The sequence below is a fragment of the Ambystoma mexicanum genome, chromosome 7q (genome assembly GCF_040938575.1).
Source record: "Ambystoma mexicanum isolate Mex_15411 chromosome 7q, UKY_AmexF1_1, whole genome shotgun sequence".
Classification (NCBI taxonomy): domain Eukaryota; kingdom Metazoa; phylum Chordata; class Amphibia; order Caudata; family Ambystomatidae; genus Ambystoma; species Ambystoma mexicanum.
Window position 1 is genome coordinate 1,012,648,462 of NC_090941.1, and position 21,963 is coordinate 1,012,670,424.

At 45.3% G+C, this 21,963-nt stretch overlaps 1 protein-coding gene across 3 annotated transcripts in view; it reads right to left on the minus strand.

Annotated features, from left to right (window-relative positions):
* Positions 1-21,963, minus strand: part of PDE2A (phosphodiesterase 2A) — a 2,546,881-nt gene that overhangs the window by 436,091 nt on the left and 2,088,827 nt on the right. For all 3 annotated transcript variants that reach the window (XM_069640246.1, XM_069640248.1, XM_069640247.1), the window contains 2 exons: positions 20,831-20,990; positions 14,927-14,979 (listed from right to left, as the gene is read on the minus strand). In XM_069640246.1, the coding sequence (XP_069496347.1) occupies positions 14,927-14,979; positions 20,831-20,990 (213 nt within the window). The remainder of the gene's footprint in view (positions 1-14,926; positions 14,980-20,830; positions 20,991-21,963) is intronic.

Below are 21,963 nucleotides of genomic sequence, written 5' to 3' on the forward strand. Positions count from 1 at the left end.
CATCAACACTTGATGCAGGCATCTTCTCAGTTAACACTGTGTGACAAACAGATTTTCTATTCTCAATCATAGGAAAAAACTTATTCAAATTTGTTTGGCTGATAGCAACAGATGTAGGTTCTACAACAGTACTGGGGTTGCATACAGGAATATGTCTGTCGTCTACCTTCTGCAGCAGAGACGAGACCTTATTTGCACTGTTAGTACACTCAAATTTACTCTTAGGAATTTTTTTAGGATCTTTAATTTGTAATGCAAATTGACTCTCGTCAGTTAATTGACTTGCATTAATTTGAAGATCTGCTTCTCCAATATGTAAAATAGTCGGAGAGCCGAAAGTCACTACCTCCTTAGAAGCATCATTCTGTGTAACATGTTCTGTGGTGGAGATGTTAGAGGCACCTTTCTTGTTTTTATTTGCTTTGTTTTTGCGTTTTACTGCTCTCTGGAATGCCTTCTTCATTTTACGGGACGCATGATATGTGTGATTATTCAATTCATTTTCTTCGGCTACTACCTGCAACTCGGTAGATTCGATGATATTCGTAAGAGCCGACGGACTGTCAGGCATGATCTGGTCTGCCATACATGTAGGTGAACTGATACAAGGCTCACACGTATCTAACTTAAAAAGCTTAGAATTATACATAATATTTTCAATTTGCAATATTCTTTCATGATGTAATTTAGCGAGATCTGCAAGTTCTATAGGCGGAGAAGTCACACTAGGCTGACCCTCAACTGCCGCTTGGGCTACCGCAGATGCAAATGAAGTAGGCATACCATGTAATAGGAGCGAGGCATTAATTGTTTGAGTGCTTTGAGAGGTAAGAACCTGCGGAGCAGGAGAAGAGAACACATTCCTCCTTACAAGTTCCATCATATGCTCTGGACATCTTACATGGAAATTATGACAGGATTCTTGAGCCAACATAAAACCCTCAATCTTGGCCAGATGCAATGAATTTGCCACAACAGAGTCTTTCAAATCTTTTAGAAGTACATGAGTAAGTTCGTGGCCTTTATCAAGCAGATTGAGAATTCGTGTCAGAACAGGAAAAGATTTTAATTCCTGTTCTGATTGAGACACCGAATTTCCCATATTGAGAATAGGAGAGCTTGAGGTGTGGGGAAAGGCATGCTCCAAAGGAGAAGCCTGAGGGAGCTGTGTAGCGGGAGGTGTCACCCTAAAGGCTTCTTCAGAATTGGATACCCCAGGTGAGCGCAAACCACCCGGAAGATTACCACACATATTAGCGAAAACCTTGGGCACTTCCCTGCTACTAAGAGATACATCCATGTTATATGAGGGTAACGGATGAAAATGTACTTGATCATGCAGGCCACATGACACTGCCACTGGGGTTGATGGTCCCAAAGATAAACTAATGCGTCTTTCTAAAGCATCGATTATCCCAGGTGCTAACATTGATATGTCAGAAATCGGTGGATAAGATTTCCCCGTCTCATCTGCAAAAGCTACCACCGATACATTGTCCTCGTTGGCAGATTTCAATGTAAAAAGGGGAAATGCATTAGAGGGCGCTGCGGACTCATACAATAAAGTGCCATTACTAGGAGGCCCTGAGCTTAGCATTGGTCATTGATTGCTTAGCATTGGTCCTTGATTGCTTAGCACTGGCCCTCGATTGCTAAGCATTGGCTGCAGAAGAGGCTGCCTGACCAATAGATCAAAAGCATACGTCCCCTGTACATGCAGGAAACATGATGCCACACGTATACGCTGAAAATTCGACCCCCTTCTTGCACGCAGGAAATCCAATGCCCTATCGGAAGCCTTTCATTCACTTTGGAAAGCCCATGCCATAGCTAGACCCTGGTGATCAAATGACCTACCCGCATCTCGCAAATTCGATTTCCTACTCGCTCAGTGGAAGCCAACTCTCTCGACTTTAATACTGCATTCAGCTATCACACTTCCCCACTGGAAAGTCAGCACTCTGCTTGCACGCTGGAAACCCAATGTCACACTTTTATACTAAAATTCGGATGCCTTCCTTGTACACTATTTCCACACTGTAAATCGGACGCTTTATTTGTACACAGATGATGTCTGTACTTGATAACTACAAATCAGATGCCTTACCTGCACAAAGGCAATCCATTGTCCTATTTGCGCACTAGAAATCTGATGTGTTACTTGCAGCCTTACCTGCACGCTGCTGATCCATTGCCCTACCTGCACACCAGAAAAGGTATGCCTTACTTGCACAAAGGCAATCCATTGTGGATGCAATCTTACTAAATAACGCACTCCACAACGTGCGTCGGATTCCCAACAACTTTTGTCCCTAAATTGCCCCATAGTGCTTAGTAGCACCCTGCCATCTGCCCCAAGCCCCACTGCCCTGCACTGGTGTGCATCCACAGGGCTTGGGCAGAGGACTCCATTGCCTAACACGAGGCAAAAAAAGCATTTAAAGATGGCCGTCCACTGCATCGTATTTCCTTTGTTGCCCTAACTAGCCCCAGGCACCCCCTGACCACACCGATTGGCTCCTACGCCTTCTTCAGGAGCCTATCCCGTGAGCCGGCAAGCGGAAGCCGGCCCACGTCAGCAAGGCCCGAGGAGACAAGGCCAGCACCTGTCCTCAGCCTGTCACCAGCCGTCATGCCATCTGCAAGAACCCCTGCATGAGCTGCAACGACCTGTGACACATTACACTAAGGTAACTTTCCTGAGACCTGTGCTCAGCCACTGACTTTGCACTTATTGCCTCTCAACCTTACTCATCAGACTGTGATCCACTACCAAGGGCATTCTATCCTGAGCCACTACCATGCCCTGTACTCGCTCATGCGCTGCACAATGATGTATGTATACCTAGCCTTGTGTTGTCCATACCTAGCCTGTGTTGCCTATACCTAGCCTGCATTGCCTATACCTAGCCTTGTGTTGCCTAGCCTACTTAGCCTTGTGTTGCCTAGCCGACTTAGCCTATGCTGCCCATACCTAGCCTGCATTGCCTATACCTAGCCTTGTGTTGCCTAGCCTACTTAGCCTTGTGTTGCCTAGCCGACTTAGCCTGTGTTGCCCATACTCAGCCTGCATTGCCTATACCTAGCCTGTGTTGCCTATACCTAGCCTGTGATGCCTAGCCTACATAGCCTGTGCTGCCCATACCTAGCCTACATTGCCTATACCTAGCCTTGTGTTGCCTAGCCTACTTAGCCTTGTATTGCCTAGCCGACTTAGCCTGTGTTGCCCATACTCAGCCTGCATTGCCTATACCTAGCCTGTGTTGCCTAGCCTACCTAGCCTGTGCTGCCCATACTTACCTCACGGCTGTTACTAATTAACATGATACCACTATCATGTTAGAAACTATGAGCTCAACAACCTATTAGTGACCTTCCTAGACATTACTGCGTCCCCCCTCCCCCCACCAGATACAGACAACTATCCCTAGTATAGAATGATCTTCACCCTCATCCTCCTGACCACCCTCTGGTCCACAATGACAACAGCAAACCACCCACCACAATCTATGTCTAATGTGACATTGAATTTTGATGAGCACCAAGCCACCATCCCCCCAGACACCAACCCACAGCCTATAAAGTCACCTATCCTCCACCACCCTCTAACGAACATCCCATGCGACACCTCAAGCAGAAACGCAAAACTACGGTCAAGATTACCTAAAATCTATGAACCTCTAGCCACACTAGTCACCAAACCTAGTAATAGAAGAAACCCCCAACGTAATGCCCCCAAACTAAACTATTCCCTCACCAAAAGAGACTCCCACATTAACAGCCCCACCAACAATCACCAGAAATCAAATGATAAACCTACCAAAAAGAAAAGTCGCGCCACTCCTGAGACACCTAAACCAAACACACCTCTGAAGGGTGCCCTTATTAATGCCAGGTCATTAATAGCACATGCCACCGAAATTGCCGAGCTCATCCAAACAGATGACTATGACCTCCTAGCCATAACAGAAGCTTGGCTGCAGCAAGCAGCAGGACCCGCTCTGATGCTTGCCCTGCCCCCTAACTACAACATTCTCAGAGAAGATAGAACCAACTCTCGAAGAGGCGGCTTAACCATCATCGCTAAAAATAATCTCACCATAAAAATAGAAACGCCTGCAAATACCAAATCCTGCGAATTCCTAACTGCTAAACTCTTGACATAATCCTCTCAATCCATCAATATACACCTCATCTATAGGCCACCACGTCCCATTGGAACTTTTGAGGAGGACATCTCGATGATCCTCTCAAATAATCTAAAAAACTCATCGCAAGCCATCCTCCTGGGAGACCTGAACTTAGGTTTCAACGACCACAAAGACCTGCAAGCGATTAACATCGCCAATGACATTACAGAACTTGGATTTACCCAAAGAATACTACAACCTACCCACGAAAAAGGTCGAACACTTGACTGGGTAGCCAACCACAACTGTAATGTAACAATTACTGATGTCTGCCCACAAATCTGGACAGATCATGCACTAATAACCTTCCTCTTAAATGAAAACACTACCCAACCTAAGGAAAATATACTGGCTCTCCCTTTGCCAACCAGAAATAAAAAAAAAAAATAACCACAGACAAACTACTACCACTTATCCTCCCAACCATAAATTCCCTACCTGAATCACTAAATCCATCAGCTCTAATAAACTAATTCAACTCAACCATGGCCAAAGCCTTGGACACTATCGCCCCTTTGAAAATGAGAAAAAGTAAGCCCAGAGCACACTTAAACAATTGGTTCACCCCTCATCTCAAATCCCTAAGGATTGAAAAACGCAAATGTGAATCCGCCTGGCGACTAACTCCATCTGAGACTAATAAAGCAGCTCTCATCACTGTCTCTAAGATTTACAAAAATGAAATAAGGAAAGCAAAAAAACTTTAACAATAGAATACTACAGGCTAAATCCGGAACCAAAGAGCTATTCTTTATACTAAAGGAACTGGAAAACCTTATCCCTATTCCGGACAACTGTGACAAAAATAAAACGTGGTGCTCTAACATCCAAAAATCTCTAAACGACAAAATCACCACACTCCAAACCATAATTGAGAATAAGAAACAAAATATTCCTCCCTCAATCAACCAAAATGGTAAACCATCTACCTCTTCCAAACCAGAACATGAATTCAACTTCAACAAAGTAACCACCTTAGAGATTGAAAAAATAATACTCACGCTCAAACCAACCAACTGTCGAGGGGACATATGCGCAGCACAACTAATAAAAGACGCGGCCAGAGACCTATCCACATTTATTTCCAAACTTATCAAGGCTTCCTTTACATCAGGCATGATACCAGACAACCTCAAACAATCATGGGTCCTTCCCCTCCTTAAAAAGCAAACCCTGGACCCCTCCATCCCGAACAACTACAGGCCAATCATCACAGTACTATTCCTGCTAAAAATATTAGACAGAGTGGCTTATCTACAGATCCAAAAATACCTGGAGCTGCATCAACTATTAGGTACCAGACAATCAGGCTTCAGGCCTCAACATGGCACCGAAACTGCGCTCATCAATCTCAAAACTCAGGTCGATGAGCTGAGAGATCTTGGAAAAACTGCCCTACTCCTCCTATTGGATCTCTCAGCTGCATTTGACCTGGTGGACCACCATGTGCTCTGTACCCACCTGGAATCTGCAGCCCATTTCTCCACACATGCCATTGCATGGATCAAGTCGTTCTTAAGTGGCAGAACCATGAGGGTTTTCTCTACCTCTGCAGCAGCTGACCCAGTACCCATCACATGTGGCGTTCCCCAGGGATCCTGTGTCTCTATGACCATGTATAACACGAAGCCCCTGTTTTATGATCTGGACCTTCTGGGTGTCAACTAAACAAACTATGCAGATGACACTCAGATTCTCATCCCACTTTCGGGGGATTACAAACAGGATTTGGCCTTGGTGAACAGAATATACCTCATCATCCAGGCATGGATGGCCCATTCAAGGTCTATGCCTGAATGATGACAAAACGGAACTCAAAAATGACCTCGCCAATCTTATCTGCGGTGTGGGCCACACACCCTTTAATCCCAACGGGATTTATCAAATATTTAAATTTTCCATTAATCCAAGTTCAACAAATATTTAATTCTTCAGTAGTGTATTTTATTCTCAAAGTATATTGTGCTGACATTGTTTATGAGTCAACATCATAAAGTTCATGATGTTGACTCATAAACAACATCAGCACGCTATACTTTGAGAATAAAATACACTACTGAAGAATCCCGTTGGGATTAAAGGGTGTGCGGCCCACACCGCAGACAAGATTGTCGAGGTCATTTTTCAGTTCACTTCTTCTGTGCTGGCACACGGTAGCACAAGTTAGTGGGCTGCACCCCAAGCAGCATTATTATTGGATAAACTCACGCGCAACAAAGAATAACCAGCAGTGCCCGCTCACATCCCCAGCTTTTGACAAAACGGAACTCATCATACTGGTGAACACACAAAACATCAAAAAACTGAACAATGATTATTCATCATTTGTTATAGATGGCAATACCATCAAAGTAGCAAATGAGGTAAAAACACTGAGTTTTTACCTCGACTCCTGCCTCTCCCTAACAAAACAGGTGAATGCGATGCCCTCTAGCACCGCATACACCTGTAAGCTGATTAGAGCAGCCAAACCATACTTGTCCACCACCAGCTGCCTCACCCTATCAAGAGCTCTATTATTATCCAAATTGGACTATTGCAACGCACTATACTTAGGGTCTAATAAACACACGCTGCAAAAAATCCAAACCTTGCAGAACAATGCCATTAGAGCCGCACTAGGAATCCCAAGAAGAGAGCATATATCGGACATCAGAAGGCAGTCTAACTGGCTCTCTACAGCTGGAAAAATTAAACTTAAAACAGTATCACTAACATTCAAAAGTATCAATGGCTCAGCCCCCAAATACCTAACAGAAAGATTAAAAAAAAGAACGTCTAATAGACCCACCCGAGAAGCATATACCAACCAGCTAGTTGTACCCCATTTAAATTGAGCACAGCCGGAGGCAACAGCTTCCTTGTCAAAGCCGCGCAGTTGTGGAACCCCCTGCCATCCTCCTTAAGATATGACCAATCCTACCCACACTTCAGACTCAACTGTATTAAATGGCTCAAAGAAAATGACCTATAACTGACCAACACTAGGACTACTCATGCCTGACCCACCTGTTAACCTGCAACTAAATGTACAAGACATGCTCTTCTAACTCTCAACGTATACTGTGTATACACCTCTGTGTACAAACACCTGTGCATATAAGCATGCATATTGCCATCCTTTTACTGTCAATGCATCATGTAACTTGGAATGTATAACTGTGTGTAGCTGTATATAACCATGAATACTGTCATCCTCTTGCTATCAATGTATCTTGTAATTACTTGGAATGTGTAACTGCGTGTAAGCTTAAAGTATTCTTGAACACGCGCCCGGATACCTCTGGGTCTGGTGCGCACTATAAATAAATAAACAAACAAACATTGTCCTACTTGCACAATAGAAATCGGATGCCTTTTGCCCACTGATGACCCATTGCCCTACTTGCACACTAGAAATGTGATGCCCTACTTGCCCACTAGACATCTGTTGTGTTACTTGCAGCCTGCTTGCACACTGCTGATCCATTGCACTACTTGCACACCAGAAAAGGGATGCCTTACTTGCACAAAGGCATCCCATTGCCCTACTTGCCCACTAGACATCTGATGCCTTACTTGCACATAGGCAATCCATTGTCCTGCTTGCACTACTTGCACAATAGAAATCGGATGCCTATTGCCCACTGATGACCCATTGCCCTACTTGCACACTACAAAATGGATGTCTCATGTGGAAACAGTAGATCCATCGCCTATTTGCACGCTAGAAATCTGATACCTTACTGACACACAGACAACACATCGCCTACTTGCACACAAGAAATCAGATGCTTTATTTTCACAGAGGTGATTTCTCTGCTTGATTTCTTGAAATCCGATGCCTTGCTTGCACAACGGCCATTCAATGTCCTACTTGCAAACTAGAAATCTGATGCTTACTTGCATGCCGACCCATTGTGCTACTTCCACACTGATGCCTTACCTGCACACAGGTATTCCACTGCCCTAATTTCACACTAGAATTCTGATGCCTACTTGCCCACTGCTGAGCCATTGCCGAGCCATTGCCCTACTTCCACACTAGAAATCTGATGCCTTACTTGCACACTGCTGCTCCATTACCCTACTTGCACACTAGAACGCTGTTGCCTTACCTGTACACACGTGATCCTTTGCCCTATTTCCACACTAGAAATCTGATGCCTTACTTGTACACTGCTGATCCATTGCCCTATTTGCACACTAGCATGCTGCTGCCTTACTTGCACACTGGTGATCAATTGCCATGCGTGCACACCAGAAGTATGAAGCCTTAATTGCACACTGATGGCCCAATGCCTTACTGGCACAGTAGAAATCTGATGCCTTACTTGCATACTGCTGAGCCATTGGCTACTCGCGCACTTGAAATCCATTGCCTACCTTGCATATTGGCGACCCATTGCCCTACTTCCACACTAGAAATCTGATCCCTTACTTGTACACTGCTGAACAATTGCCCTACTTCCAGACTAGAAATCTGAATCCCTACTTGCACACTGCTGACCATTGCCCTACTTCCACACTGGAAATCTGATACCTACTTGCATACAGCCAATACATTGCCCTATTTGCACACTAGAAATGTGATGCCTTACTTGCACACCGCTGACCATTCCCCTACTTCTACACTAGAAATCCGATGCTTTACTTGCACACTCATGACCATTGCCCTACTTCCATACTAGAAATCTGATGCTTTCCTTTTATGCTGCTGATCCATTGCCTGATATGCACAACTTGCACACCAGTGACCCATTGCCCTACTTCCACAGTTTAAATCTGATGCCTTATTTGCACACTGCTGATCCATTTCCCTACTCCCACACTAGAAATCTGATGCCTTACTTGCACACCGCCAGCCGATTGCCCTTATTCCACACTAGAAATGTGATGCCTACTGGCACACAGCGGGTCAATTGCCTTGCTTGCACCCCAGAAAACTGGTTCATCACTTGCGCCATTGAAACCCAACTTTCAACTTAGGGAGTGGAAATCTGATGCTAGGCTTTTACACTGTAAATTCATCACCCTGCTTGGACACTGGAAATATAATACCTTACTTGCACACTGCTGATCCGTTACACTGCTTGAACACTAGAACTATGTTGGCTTACACAATGGAAACCAAACTCTCAACTTAGGGACTGGAAATCTGATGCCACATGTACAAGCAACCATAGGAGGAAACCGTAGGAGCAGATCACCCAGCATCAGGTCAGGTTGTGCGGGGTGTCGAAGGTGTGTGGAGATAGGTGTCAGGGAGGAGCCATTCCTTGAAAAGGAGGGTCTTGAGCTCCTTCCTGAAATGTAGAAGCGAGGGGGTGAGTCTGTCATTGATGGGGAAGAGCTTCCAGAGTCTTGGAGCATAGACAGAGAAGGCCTGTCTTCTGTTTCTCTCCTTCCTGCACTGGTGGAGTTCAAGTCTGCACATGTCCTTACTTCTGGTGGACTACTTATAACCCCCTGGATGTCTCCCCTATGTCCAGCGCTCTGTAGCTTCCCAGCTTGGTTGGAGCTTTATAAATGCCACACGTGCAAGCAACACATATTATATAATGCTGTACATTGTGTGATAAATACATTTCTACCTCTACTCAACTATAATGCTTTCAAATGTACTTAATGCACTTTGTTTTTCCAGAATGCATGTGTTTTATACTATACTTAATCTTTGGTAAACAAACAACTTTCTTAGTAGAAATGTCTCGTTTGTTTGTATTGGCACAGATGTACACCTTTCGAAGTTGTTACATGGCTCAGTAAAGTACATTGTTTGTCCTACTTCTGAGGCAAGGAATTAATTTAATGGCAGGGGGAAGTAAGAAAAGGTACTGCCAGCCAACAGCTGCCTTACTCATCTTTGGATATCATTAGCACAATGTATACAGATAAGTAATCTCCTGTAGTGGCTAAAATTACTCTTTCAGAGGGACAACAAAAGCAGCCATGGAACTGTCACACACTCGCACGGGCTACCAGCAAATGAAAATGCCAGAAATCTTGTGAGGGAAGATCAGAGGTCATCTTCCCATCTCCTCTGTCATCTATACCAGTAGTTTTGCCACCCTCGGTGGTTAAAACTAAAAATAGGTCTGACTGGCCTGTTTTTCGCTTCAATTTTCCTCAATATCCAATAAAAGACCCTCTGTGTGACATGCAAAGTGAGGATGTTTTGTGGTGGGCAATGACCTGCCTGAACTGATATTGTACAGGAAGAGAATGTGACTCGTCCAGGATGAGAACCCGAGTTTAGTCACAAGGGAAAGCTGGGTGACGGGGGGGGGAGGGGTTTGGTGGATTGGGAATTTTGGTTTTTGCAGCAAACGATGCGGCAAGTTGACAAACGCAACTGTGAAGCGCACCGAGCTACTAAGAAGCAGAGGAAAGCTCAGCTGTATGTATTACATTATAGTAATGTAAGTAAATATTAATTTATTTTATTTATTTGGATTTGTAGAGCGCACTACAGCCCGCAGGCATCGAGGCGCTTTAGGGACACTTAAGGAGGCTTGCTTGAGGGTTACAATAAGTGGCCCAAGAATAATGCTTAGATACAGGTTACAGTTGTTCACAGGATTCTTATACATAGAAACATATGCAATACAGGCAGGATACTTATACATAGTAGCATATGCAGTACAGAGCTCATAGGGATAAGCTCTTTAGTCAAAGAGCCTGGTTTTTAAGGCCTTGCGGAAGGCTGCGTCAGAGTCGATGGATCTGATCTGTGCAGGGAGGTTGTTATACAGGGTTGCTGCCCTTGTTGGGAAGCTAGCACCTGCTGCACACACTCTGCGCGTGTGAGGAACCGTGATACGGTTGGCATAGGCCGACCTTGAAGGTCTGGAAGCTGTTTGTTTGGTAATCCTTTGCGCTAGGTACTTAGGTGCCTGACCGTAAAGACATTTATGTGTTAGGGCAAAAGTTTTAAAGATAACCCTTTCCTTGATGGGAGGCCTGTGTACCTGCCTCCTGACCCCAGAGATGTGCTCCCTATGTGAGATGCCTGTTGCGGCCCTTCAGGCATTATTATGGGCAATCTGGAGTTTGGTCAGGTTTTTTTGAGAGGTTCTGATGAAGAGGGTATTGCAGTAGTCCAATCTGGATCCGATGGTGGCTCTGGCTATGGTGATGCAGTACTGTTGGGATAAGAATGGCCTAACGGCATTGATCAGTTTGGAGTGATATGCTGCAGAGGAGACGATAGCATTGACCTGCCTGTCCATGGTAAGGCTAGGTTCGAGGTACACGCCCAGTGTCTTGATCGTTTGAGAGACTCTGATGGGGATGTTGTCAATGGTGAAAGAGTGGTACTTCTTGTCGAGTTTGCCTAGTGTGGAGGGAGACCCGACCAGCAAAAGTTTGTTTTTTTCACTATTTAGACAGAGCCAATTGTCTGCCATCCAAGATTGAATGGTGGAGTAAATACAATTCAGGGTGTTCATATCAGTAGGATAGTCCCCAGAGAGAGGGATGAGTACCTGGGTATCATCTGCATAGTTGGTATATGAGATGCCCAGTGTGTCAAGGATTCTGAACAGAGGTCTCGTGAAGAGGTTATATAATGTAGGGGCTATGCATGAGCCCTGTGGGACCCCACATTTGATAGGGCCACATCACATAGGACAATATGTCCTATGTGAAGCTCTTTGCATTATAGCGCTATATAAAAAGCAAATTATTATATTTACAAAGGTTTGAAGCTGCAATACTAGACCTGAAAGCACTATGTACACACATTTAAAATGTCATGGCAACATAGGGGTAGGTGCCTGTTCCTGACAGTGCACGTGAATGCACGTCCATAGTATGTGGATGAAAATTATGCACAAGTAAGCACCGAATACATAGGCACCAAAGGATAAACCATGTGCATGATGACCTCTCTGTATAAATATATTATTTTAGAGGGAAGCATTTCTTCAAGTGCGGTTCCTGGAGGCAGCAATCGCCTGCTGGTGCGACCCACCCCCTCAATACCCCAGTCCGTTCTTCACTTAAGGGCTGCCTGCATTGCACTGATGCAACAGCACACTTATTTTACTGCTGGGCAGCACCGGGGGGCAGTAAGTATCGGTGCTAAAATCTGTCACTATTGGTGGAAAGTTATTTATGACATATACCTATTTGCGCTACGATGATAGCGCAACTGGCCCATCGGAATGAGACCTTTGCGATAATTACCTATACAAGTTACAGATGCATGTATCGCTAAATGAAATCAACCTAAATCATATAATGTCAGAAAATGTCTTTAAACTAGGGGTGTACCGAACTTCGGCTTCGAGTCACTATTCTGCCGAAGTTCGGCTGAAATACAGCTATCCGGCTTCGGCAGAATAGTTTCTGCGTAGTGACTCGAAGTCGAAGTCCACTTTCTATGATTAGCTGCCTTATCCCTGTTTGGGAGATGACAGCCAATCATAGAAAGTTTTACAGTGTTCAGGCTGCAGAAGCCAAATAAGCTGTTTGCTTATTGGCTTCTGCAGCCTGACCATAGAGGAAACAGCCTCAGAACGTGTTGAAATAGGAAGTGAGGGAAGGGAACAGTTCTTCCCTTCCCTTGCTTCCTATGCCAATGGACGGGCTCCAGCAGATGCCAGCAGCACCCGGAGAGACTTCCATGACCCACAGGTAAGTGAGCCCCTTGGCCCCCCTCAGCAAGGCGAGGCCGCGGGGGTGCGCTCACCCCAGCGGCCTCACCGCAATAATATTCATGATGGTCGGACCACTGGTGCAAAGCCGGTGGGCCGACATTGATATGCAATGGGGGCCGCTCCTGCAGGAGCGGTCCCCAGACTAACGAATTTTAATGAGACTCAAATTTTAATGAGCCAATCCCGCCCCTTCAGCACAGTGAGGCCGTGGAGGTGCCCGCAGCCTCACCGCAGTAGTATTGATATTGGTCGGGCCACTGGTGCAAAGCCGGTGGCCTGACATTGCCCCAGACTCACAAGGCTGCCGGGGCACTTTGCCCACCCCGGCGGCCTCGAATTCGAATGAGCTGCCACCAGCCCCTTGAGCACGGTGAGGCGGCGGGGGTGCTCTGCACCCCTGCGGCCTCATCGCAATAATATTGATTATGGTCGGGCCACCGGTGCAAAGCAGGTGGCACGACAATGTTCTCCCATGTCCCCCCTACCCCATCCATTTTCCCCTGATGTTCTCCCACGCCCCATCCCCTCCGTTGTCCCACAATGTTTTGCCACCCCCTCCGTTGCCCCGTGATGTTCTCCCATGTCCCCCAACCCCCTTGTTTGTCCCGCGATATTCTGCCATGTCTCCCCACACCCTCTGTTGCCCTGTGATGATCTCCCATGTCCCCCAACCCCTCTGTTGTCCCGCGATGTTCTTCCATGTCTCCCCACCCGCTCCGTTGTCCCATGATGTTCCCCCATGTCCCCACCATCTATGCTATGATCTATTTATAAGCATGTCCTTCACTGACTGTTAAAACAAGTGACATTTTCCACAGAAAACCTCTTTCCGCTACTCAGCGATGAAGCCATTGGTTCCGCATTACTTCCTCTGGGCGTGAAACAAAGAAAATGACGCATGTCTGCAGACAAAGCAGGCGCAGCAAATGTAGGGCTTAAAAGCGAGTAGTAAAATGTAAGAGACTCTCAGACACAGGTGTGCCAAAATCCAGAGATGGATTCCAGCATCAAACATCATCCCATATCGCAATATTCCTACTGGAAATATAAACCATTATCCATGAAAACCTCATGGGTTGAAATGTACATTGATGAAGCACAAACACACACAAGATGGCCGCTGTACAGTTGCAGCAGCTTCCATTTTGAGCCACTAATCGTGCAGTAAGAGAAGACCCCAATCCTTCTATGTCACAGCCATGCATGCAAGGCATTAGGATATCCTAGAACATGTTATTCTGCGGGAGCGGTGAGTAGGGGAGCCTAGATAGAAGAAAGTTCCTTTACCGATGCGTTCCAAAGATGTGTATTCGTTGCAAGAGAGGTAAGCGAGCGAATAAAACGCCCTTACAGGGACTTTCCAAAACGTACCCATCGAGCCTTTGGAAAAAAGGTCGTCTGTAGTCACAGAATCACTTTGTCAATTGTAAGGCTGGTATCTTAGGAGAAGCCCTGTGTCAATGGAGATACACGGAAGCAGAGTTCTGCATATGGGTTGATGAAGGAAAGGCAACATCAAATGAATGGATGGGAAGCAGAAGGATGGATAGAGGAATGGTTAGATGGAGAGGTGACTGGAAGTATGGATGAATGAACTGTTGAACAGCTGGATGGCTAGAAACATGAAGTGATGGCCAGGTAATGAATGGATGGGTGTATTTACAAATGGATTGATGGGCAGACAGGATGACACCCATAGATGTGTAGATAATTCAACTCAACCATGGCCATAGCCTTGGATACTATCACCCCTTTGAAAATGAGAAAAAGTAAGCCCAGAGCACACTTAAACAATTGTTTCAGGAAGATTTGCATATGTGCTTACAAATCTCCCAGGAGTTCCCCATGGCTTTGCAGCTTGGCAACCTGTTCTTTATATATAGAAATAGCCATAGGACTCCCTCTGGCCACAGGTAAGAACTTTGCTCGAATACTCATGGAAATGACAGAACGAGCTGCACAGACTAATGTCTTCAAAGGAGCAACATGATAAAGGGCTTGGCCAACGGGTCGCATCATCCTACAGAGGACATCTGCAGGCCTCCGCCAACCTCCAACTCAGCAACACACGGTCAATATAACTCTGGCACTTACATAGTGGATGACTTTAATCTGGAGGGATGCAGCGTCCAAATCATAGAGTTCTCCTGAAGATTCAAGACAACAACAAAAAAGATATCATTAGGAAACAAAAATATGTCTGGGCTTGACTTCCCACCCAAAGCAATATCTTTATTGTAGAGCCCTTGATTAGAAATGTTTAATCCTGTCCCTCCCCATCTGTGCAGTTATATTTTGAATTACTTTCAATGTCTCAATGATTATATATAAAAAAAAGAAAATAGTACCCCGGTAGAGGAGCCAGCCAATCAGTAAGCTCGGAATTCAGGCTGTTTTGAATAATAAAAGACCACGTCTGTGCAGGTTGCTGGCAACCCCCCCCCCGCACTCTTTTTCACCAACTCAGTAACTATTGCCTTTTTTTTTATTTAAAAGAAGAGAACGTATTTGTGAGAGCATACCATCTGCGAGGGTGTGCAATCCTGAGCTTTTTAGATTTTTGCTTTGCACAATGATGGTGGTTTTCTCTCTCTCTCAGAAAGTGGGCTGTGCTAAACAGGGCTCACTTTCAAAATGCTACGTGCTGAGAAGCAAAGTTCACACGTGCCTTCTTTCCTGGCCTCTGTCTACTGACATGCCCGCAGCTGAAATGTGGGTTGGCAACATGGCAGATATCGAGTAACATGTGTCTTCCCAAAACAGTCTGCTGGAAAAAAATTCATTGCACCAGCCAAGGGCCGTCTTTAAAAATCCCGGCACCTATGTACAAAATACCTTTGATTGAATACCATTATTTCCCTGCTGGAAGAGATTTGCCTAAAGATAAAGTTACACCGAGGCTTGATATGGTGGCAGATAATGAAATGAAGCACACTGAATGATACCTGATGTCATTTCTTATTTCCCCAGCTGCAGGCCCATTTGTGTATTGCGTCTGGCCTGAAAGTATCACCCACAGTATATGGTGGCCTTGCGCGGGTTGCTCCTTGTTCTCTGCCTGGAAGCTGTTTTCTTACCTCTGAAAGGAGAACCGGACATACCTCCTTTGGGGTGGGTTTGGGGCTGGGAGCTTTAAAGGGACCTCTGCAACACAATGGGGAAGTCACACCAGGGAGATAATTACTGGAGCCCTTTTGCTATAAGACAGGAGATTGGGGGAAGGACAGCATAGCTGGGAGAGGATCTGCACACTGGAGAAGGGGGCCAGCCATTTTGGATTTGCCAGGCGCACACTTCCTCCCTGACACTCCTCCTAACTTCCTCCAGACAAAGCACCCTGGGAGCTGAAATAACAAGGAATAACTCTAGTTACAACAGCAACGATTGGCCCGTTCCAGAAGGTTAGGCTTTATCTCCCTATCTCACCTCCCACCGGGATGGCCACGTACCTCAACCTAATAACTAACTTTCATCATGTCTCACTTTTGGTCAGTGCCAGATTGAACACTTTGTAAATGAAGGCAGTAATCCTGCAACTGGTCTAGTACACAGTATAAGATTGGCTTTCTATATCCATGTGGGAAAGTAGAAACCCGCGCACATTTTATTCTTTCTGTCCCCTGTATGGACACCTGCGTAGAATATATTTGGTGAGATTACTTAGCAGTTTCGTTCCAAATCAGTGGAAACCCACACTCATGCTGATGTTGAATCCTGCCGACACTATCAGTGCTTTCAGACAAGTCTGCAATCTACAACATGCATGGATCAGGAGAAACCCATTGATGTCATGCTCATCATTCTCTGTATGTATATTTCTTGGTGCATTCTCAGTATGTATATTTCTTGGTGCATTCTCTGTATGTACATTTCTTGGTGCATTCTCTGTATGTATATTTTTTGGTGCATTCTCTGTATGTACATTTCTTGGTGCATTCTCTGTATGTATATTTCTTGGTGCATTCTCGGTATGTACATTTCTTGGTGCATTCTCTGTATGTATATTTCTTGGTGCATTCTCTGTATGTACATTTCTTGGTGCATTCTCTGTATGTATATTTCTTGGTGCATTCTCTGTATGTACATTTCTTGGTGCATTCTCGGTATGTACATTTCTTGGTGCATTCTCTGTATGTACATTTCTTGGTGCATTCTCTGTATGTATATTTCCTGGTGCATTCTCTGTATGTACATTTCTTGGTGCATTCTCTGTATGTATATTTCTTGGTGCATTCTCTGTATGTATATTTCTTGGTGCATTCTCTGTATGTACATTTCTTGGTGCATTCTCTGTATGTATATTTCTTGGTGCATTCTCTGTATGTACATTTCTTGGTGCATTCTCTGTATGTATATTTCTTGGTGCATTCTCGGTATGTATATTTCTTGGTGCATTTGTCTCAGGGCCATATGGTTGGCTCTGCAATGTGATGGTGCTATGCTTTGTACCATGTTTTGAACTAGGGGTCTTTATGGATTGTTTTGTACAAGTCCGAATCAAACTTGAAACTGATACAGAAGGTGTGGAATGTGCCAACCTGTGGTGGCAAAGTCACTATGCAAGGCTTTGAGAACCGTCTTAATTGAGACATCTTTGAGACTCCTCTTGAAGCATCTTGGAAACCCACCTTGTAGAGTTATCTTGGAGCTACCGTGAAGATGATGTCACTGGTGTCTTGTTTGGGTTAAGGCTGACCACAGCTCTCATCCATTGGATGAAGACAAGGATTTCCAGAGATGTGCAGAACCTCTCCCTAACCGCTTAGTGGAACATTTGAAGTGATTTGCCGGGGGTAAGCAAGACTTCAGCTGGACAGTGGCAAGCCCTATATGTGCCCCTGGCAACCGTCCTCACTGGCAAGGGCAAAAAACAGACTCACCTTTCCTCAGGGACCTGGTGAAGGATCTGATGCCGCCCAAGGACCAAAAGCAGCTGCCTTTGGTTATCTCCACAATTTCATATCACTCCCTACTGCTGCGAGAGGTGCAGAATGCCTTGACACTCTCTCTGGTCTGCCTGCTTCGAGCGATTTCAAGCTATGCCATCTTGAACATTGCTGCCTGTTACAGGCTTCTTTGAGGGACAGACCGATCCTGCTGGTGGAACGACACAGCCTTGCTGGATCCAGTTCAGCCAGCTCGTCAACTAAAGCTGAATCTATTCTTTTGTCAAATTGAGACCCTGTCGGACCTATGGGTTTGGCTGATTCGATATTGCCTGCCTGACCCATGCTTCTTCGAGCCACAAGCTGTCAGCTATGTCGAATGCCATCCTAGACTCCAACACGATGCATTAGGAAGCACCAAGAAACCCGTATGAATGCTGTTGATGCCCTGAAAGAAAGACAAGAAGATATATATATATATATATATATATATATATATATATATATATATATATATGGTTCTGACTGACTGGTCTTGTTCTATGGGCTCTAAAGAGAATTAAGTTCCCATTTTATACCGTAAAGACATATTCTTGAATTTATTTGAATTTGTTATGAGACTTTCTACTTGCAGAATACTGTTCCTCAATGCCCAGAGTGCCCGTTTCTCACAAAGTATGCATTCACTGTGCATTTCATCACAGAGGTGGGTTGTTAGTGTTGTAATAGTTTGTCTGTCCTTTTATTTTAATTAAAGTCTTATTTTTATAGATTTGTGATTGGGCATTTCTTTTATTTTGTTATCTACTGCATTATAGTTGTTTTGGATGCTTCCATGCTGGCTCATATCCTCTTGAAGAGTATAGCCTGCCCTCGGCCCAGGCTATCTTAAAAAAGTGAAGGAGGTGTACCATTCAAGTTGTGCCTGTTTCATCTTTATGACTGATGTCACTGCAGATCTAGTAGTAGTGTGGGGTTGAGTAGGAGTTTAGAAACTGCTACTCATCGTTGTACTCATGCCGGGGGGTCGTCGTTTTGTTACAGTACCTGACACCATGTTTTCTTCTCCAGTGACGCACCAGAGTGGTTGTAGTTCATTTTTAGTCTTCATTACATTGCCATATTGGAGACTGATAATGGACTAAACCTGGTTTTGGGAGGTCAGTTTTTATTTAATATCAGTTGCACCAGCACCCGCATTTGGCATTTGTGGGTGCCAATAGCTATCACTACTCACCAGGTGGGCCATCCCGACTGTTAATGGCTCCAGCAAGCCCTTGGTTTGCTTGAGGACTTAACCTGGGTGGCAGGCTGATGCATAATGGGGCAGCCTGCCTGCTGAGTGATTACCTCATTTTTTAGGTTTCAAGATTTTTATTATGAGATATCAGCATACAAGATATTCAATAACCATTAACGATATACAAGAGCAAGTGTGAATGAAAATGTAGGAAGTATTAGCAAAGCTAATTAAGGAAGTGCAGATGACTTACAACACTATCAGGCATGTTTAAATAGAAGGGTGTAGTTAGCTTTAACGAATGATTACCTCTTAAATAAGGCTCTTTCTCTGTCCCAGATTATATGGTCTTGCAATACCAATAATCACAATTCTTAACGGCTGAGTTACTATTCGTATTGCCTCAAAAAAGCCAGTGAGTGATAAAACATGGGAGTATCTTAAGTCCTTCCTGACAAGGGTCAAAGCACTATTTGCTTCCATTGCACATCACAATCAGCCTATGAGGATCAACAGATTTAGCACTTGGAATCTCAAAACCTGCTCCATCGGCACGCGGAAAAGGAATACCCGTGAACTATAGATATGTAGCACGGAAAGGAAGGACAGGAATGAAAATGGGAAGGAATGAGGGGGTGGTGCTGGGGCGCGAGTGGGCAAGAGAGAAGGGGCAGATAAGAGGTGGAGGTAGTGGAGTGAAGGAGGGTAAGATAGGAGGAGGAGGTAGTGGAGTGAAGGAGGGTAAGATGAGAGGAGGAGGTAGTGGGGGGAAGGCGGGTCAGATAAGAGAGGAGGTAGTGGAGGGAAGGGGGTCAGATAAGTGGAGGAGGTAGTGGGAGGAAGGAGGGTCAGATAAGAGGAGGCGGTAGTGAAGGAAACGAGGGTCAGATAATTGTAGGAGATAGTAGAGGGAAGGAGGGCCAGATAAGAGAGGAGGTAGTGGAGGGAAGGGGGTCAGATAAGAGGAGGAGGCAGTGGAGTGAAGGAAGGTAAGATAAGAGGAGGAGGTAGTGGGTGAAGGAGGGTCAGATAAGAGAGGAGGTAGTGGAGGGAAGGGGGTCAGATAAGAGGAGGAGGTAGTGGGGGGAAGGAGGGTCAGATAAGAGGAGGAAGAAGTGGTGGGAAGGAGGGCCAGATAAGAGTAGGCGGTAGTGAAGGGAACAAGGGTCAGATAATTGTAGGAGATAGTAGAGGAAAGGAGGGTCAGATAAGAGAGGAGGTAGTGGAGGGAAAGATAAGAGGAGGAGGTAGTGGGGGAAGGAGGGTCAGAAAAGAGGAGGAGGTTGTGGAGGGAACGAGTGTCACATCATTGTAGGAGATAGTAGAGAGAAGGATGGTCAGATAAGAGAGGAGGTAGTGGAGGGAAGGAGGGTCAGATAAGAGAGGACGTAGTGGAGGGAAGGAGGGTAAGATAAGAGGAGGAGGTCGTAGGGGAAGGAGGGTCAGATAAGAGAGGAGGTAGTGGAGGGAAAGAGGGTCAGATAAGATAGGAGGTAGTGGAGGGAAGGAGGGTTATATAAGAGGAGAAGGTAGTTGAGGGAAAGATGGTAAGATAAGAGGAGGTGGTAGTGGAGGGAAGGAATCAGAAGATAAAAAGGAGGGAAGGAAGGGGCAGATAAAAGCAGGAAGAAGTGCAGGGAAGAAGGCTTTGAGTAAGAAAGGAAGCAATGGGCAGATGAAAGGAGGTTGGAGTGTGGGGAGAAACAAGGTAAGAACTTAAGGTTGGGATATAGGTTGAAATGCTAAGATACCCCTTTGCTCACTTGTGCTATACAAATACACTAAATACAAATACATAAGAAAAGAGGAGGCCAGGGAGGGAGGAGTGAGGAGAAGACAGAGAGGTAGTGAGGCAGAGGAGAAGGAACGTACCGCAGAGTCGGAGAATCTTGCGATCCAGCTCGTCGTAGATTTCATCTGGAGTCTTCTCGGGTTTGGGTAGGGAGCTCAGGGAGGAGCTGGTGGAGAGGCTGACCTGAGGCCAGGACTGAAGCTTCTGAAAGGACAGCACTCGCTTACAGGCGACGATGATCTGAAAGGCAAATGCAGAGAACCCCAGTGACTTGAGTGCATTTCTATCCGTCTAGCCTGTTCAGCCTTAATGAAGGGAAGCCTATTATCATCAGAGTTCATGTGGTCTGGAACCAGTAGCACTTGATGAATGTTTATGTTCCAAGGGGAGGGACCGTGCAGACGCCTTCTATCACGCTGTACTGCAAGGGACCAAGAATCCTGCCTCTGCCTGTTCTCTTCTAGGCCTTGTCTTCTGTAATCACATGCTTCAAATAGGACAATCACCTTACATTGGCAAAATGCCAACAGTGGTCATGGGTAAAATCTACTAACATTCTTAAATATACTATGGGCCTCATTACGACCCAGGTGGTAAGGGGTTAACGGCGCCGTAAAAGGTGGCAGCGCCGTTAACCCCTTACCGCCTAATTACGAGGTCCCTTTGCAGGTCCCGACCATAACGGCTGGTTTTTACCAGCCGTTAAGAATTGGACCTGCAAAGGGACCTTGGAGGTATTTACGGTACCGCAATTTTTTAGTAATTTCTTTTCTTTTGAGAGTGGGGGGTTACCTTTAAAAACCCACCCCAAACAAAATCAACCCTTTATCCCACACACACACATACGATGAAAAAAAATGAGTTGCAAAACCTTCGATGGAAAGGGTTTGTTGGAAACTCTATCGATGGAAAGACCAGATACCCCCTGGATAGGAGATCAGAGTGCAACAAAAAGGCTAGCTAGCCCCGAGTCCCAACAGTCCTGATATCTTTCTGGATCTTTTCCAGACCTAGCAACACCCGTGCTGCCCTGCCAACTACTGCCTTGTCTCGCTTATCCCCTATTACTGCAAAATAAGGGAATGGGTGGTCTTTGATAGAAACCACTTCTATAAGGGGGATAGTAGACCTTGTGGAACCCTGCAATCTGGGTTCTGTAGTCATGCTCCACAGAACTGGCACTTCCTGGTGCCTCTAATTGTCCGACCACTTC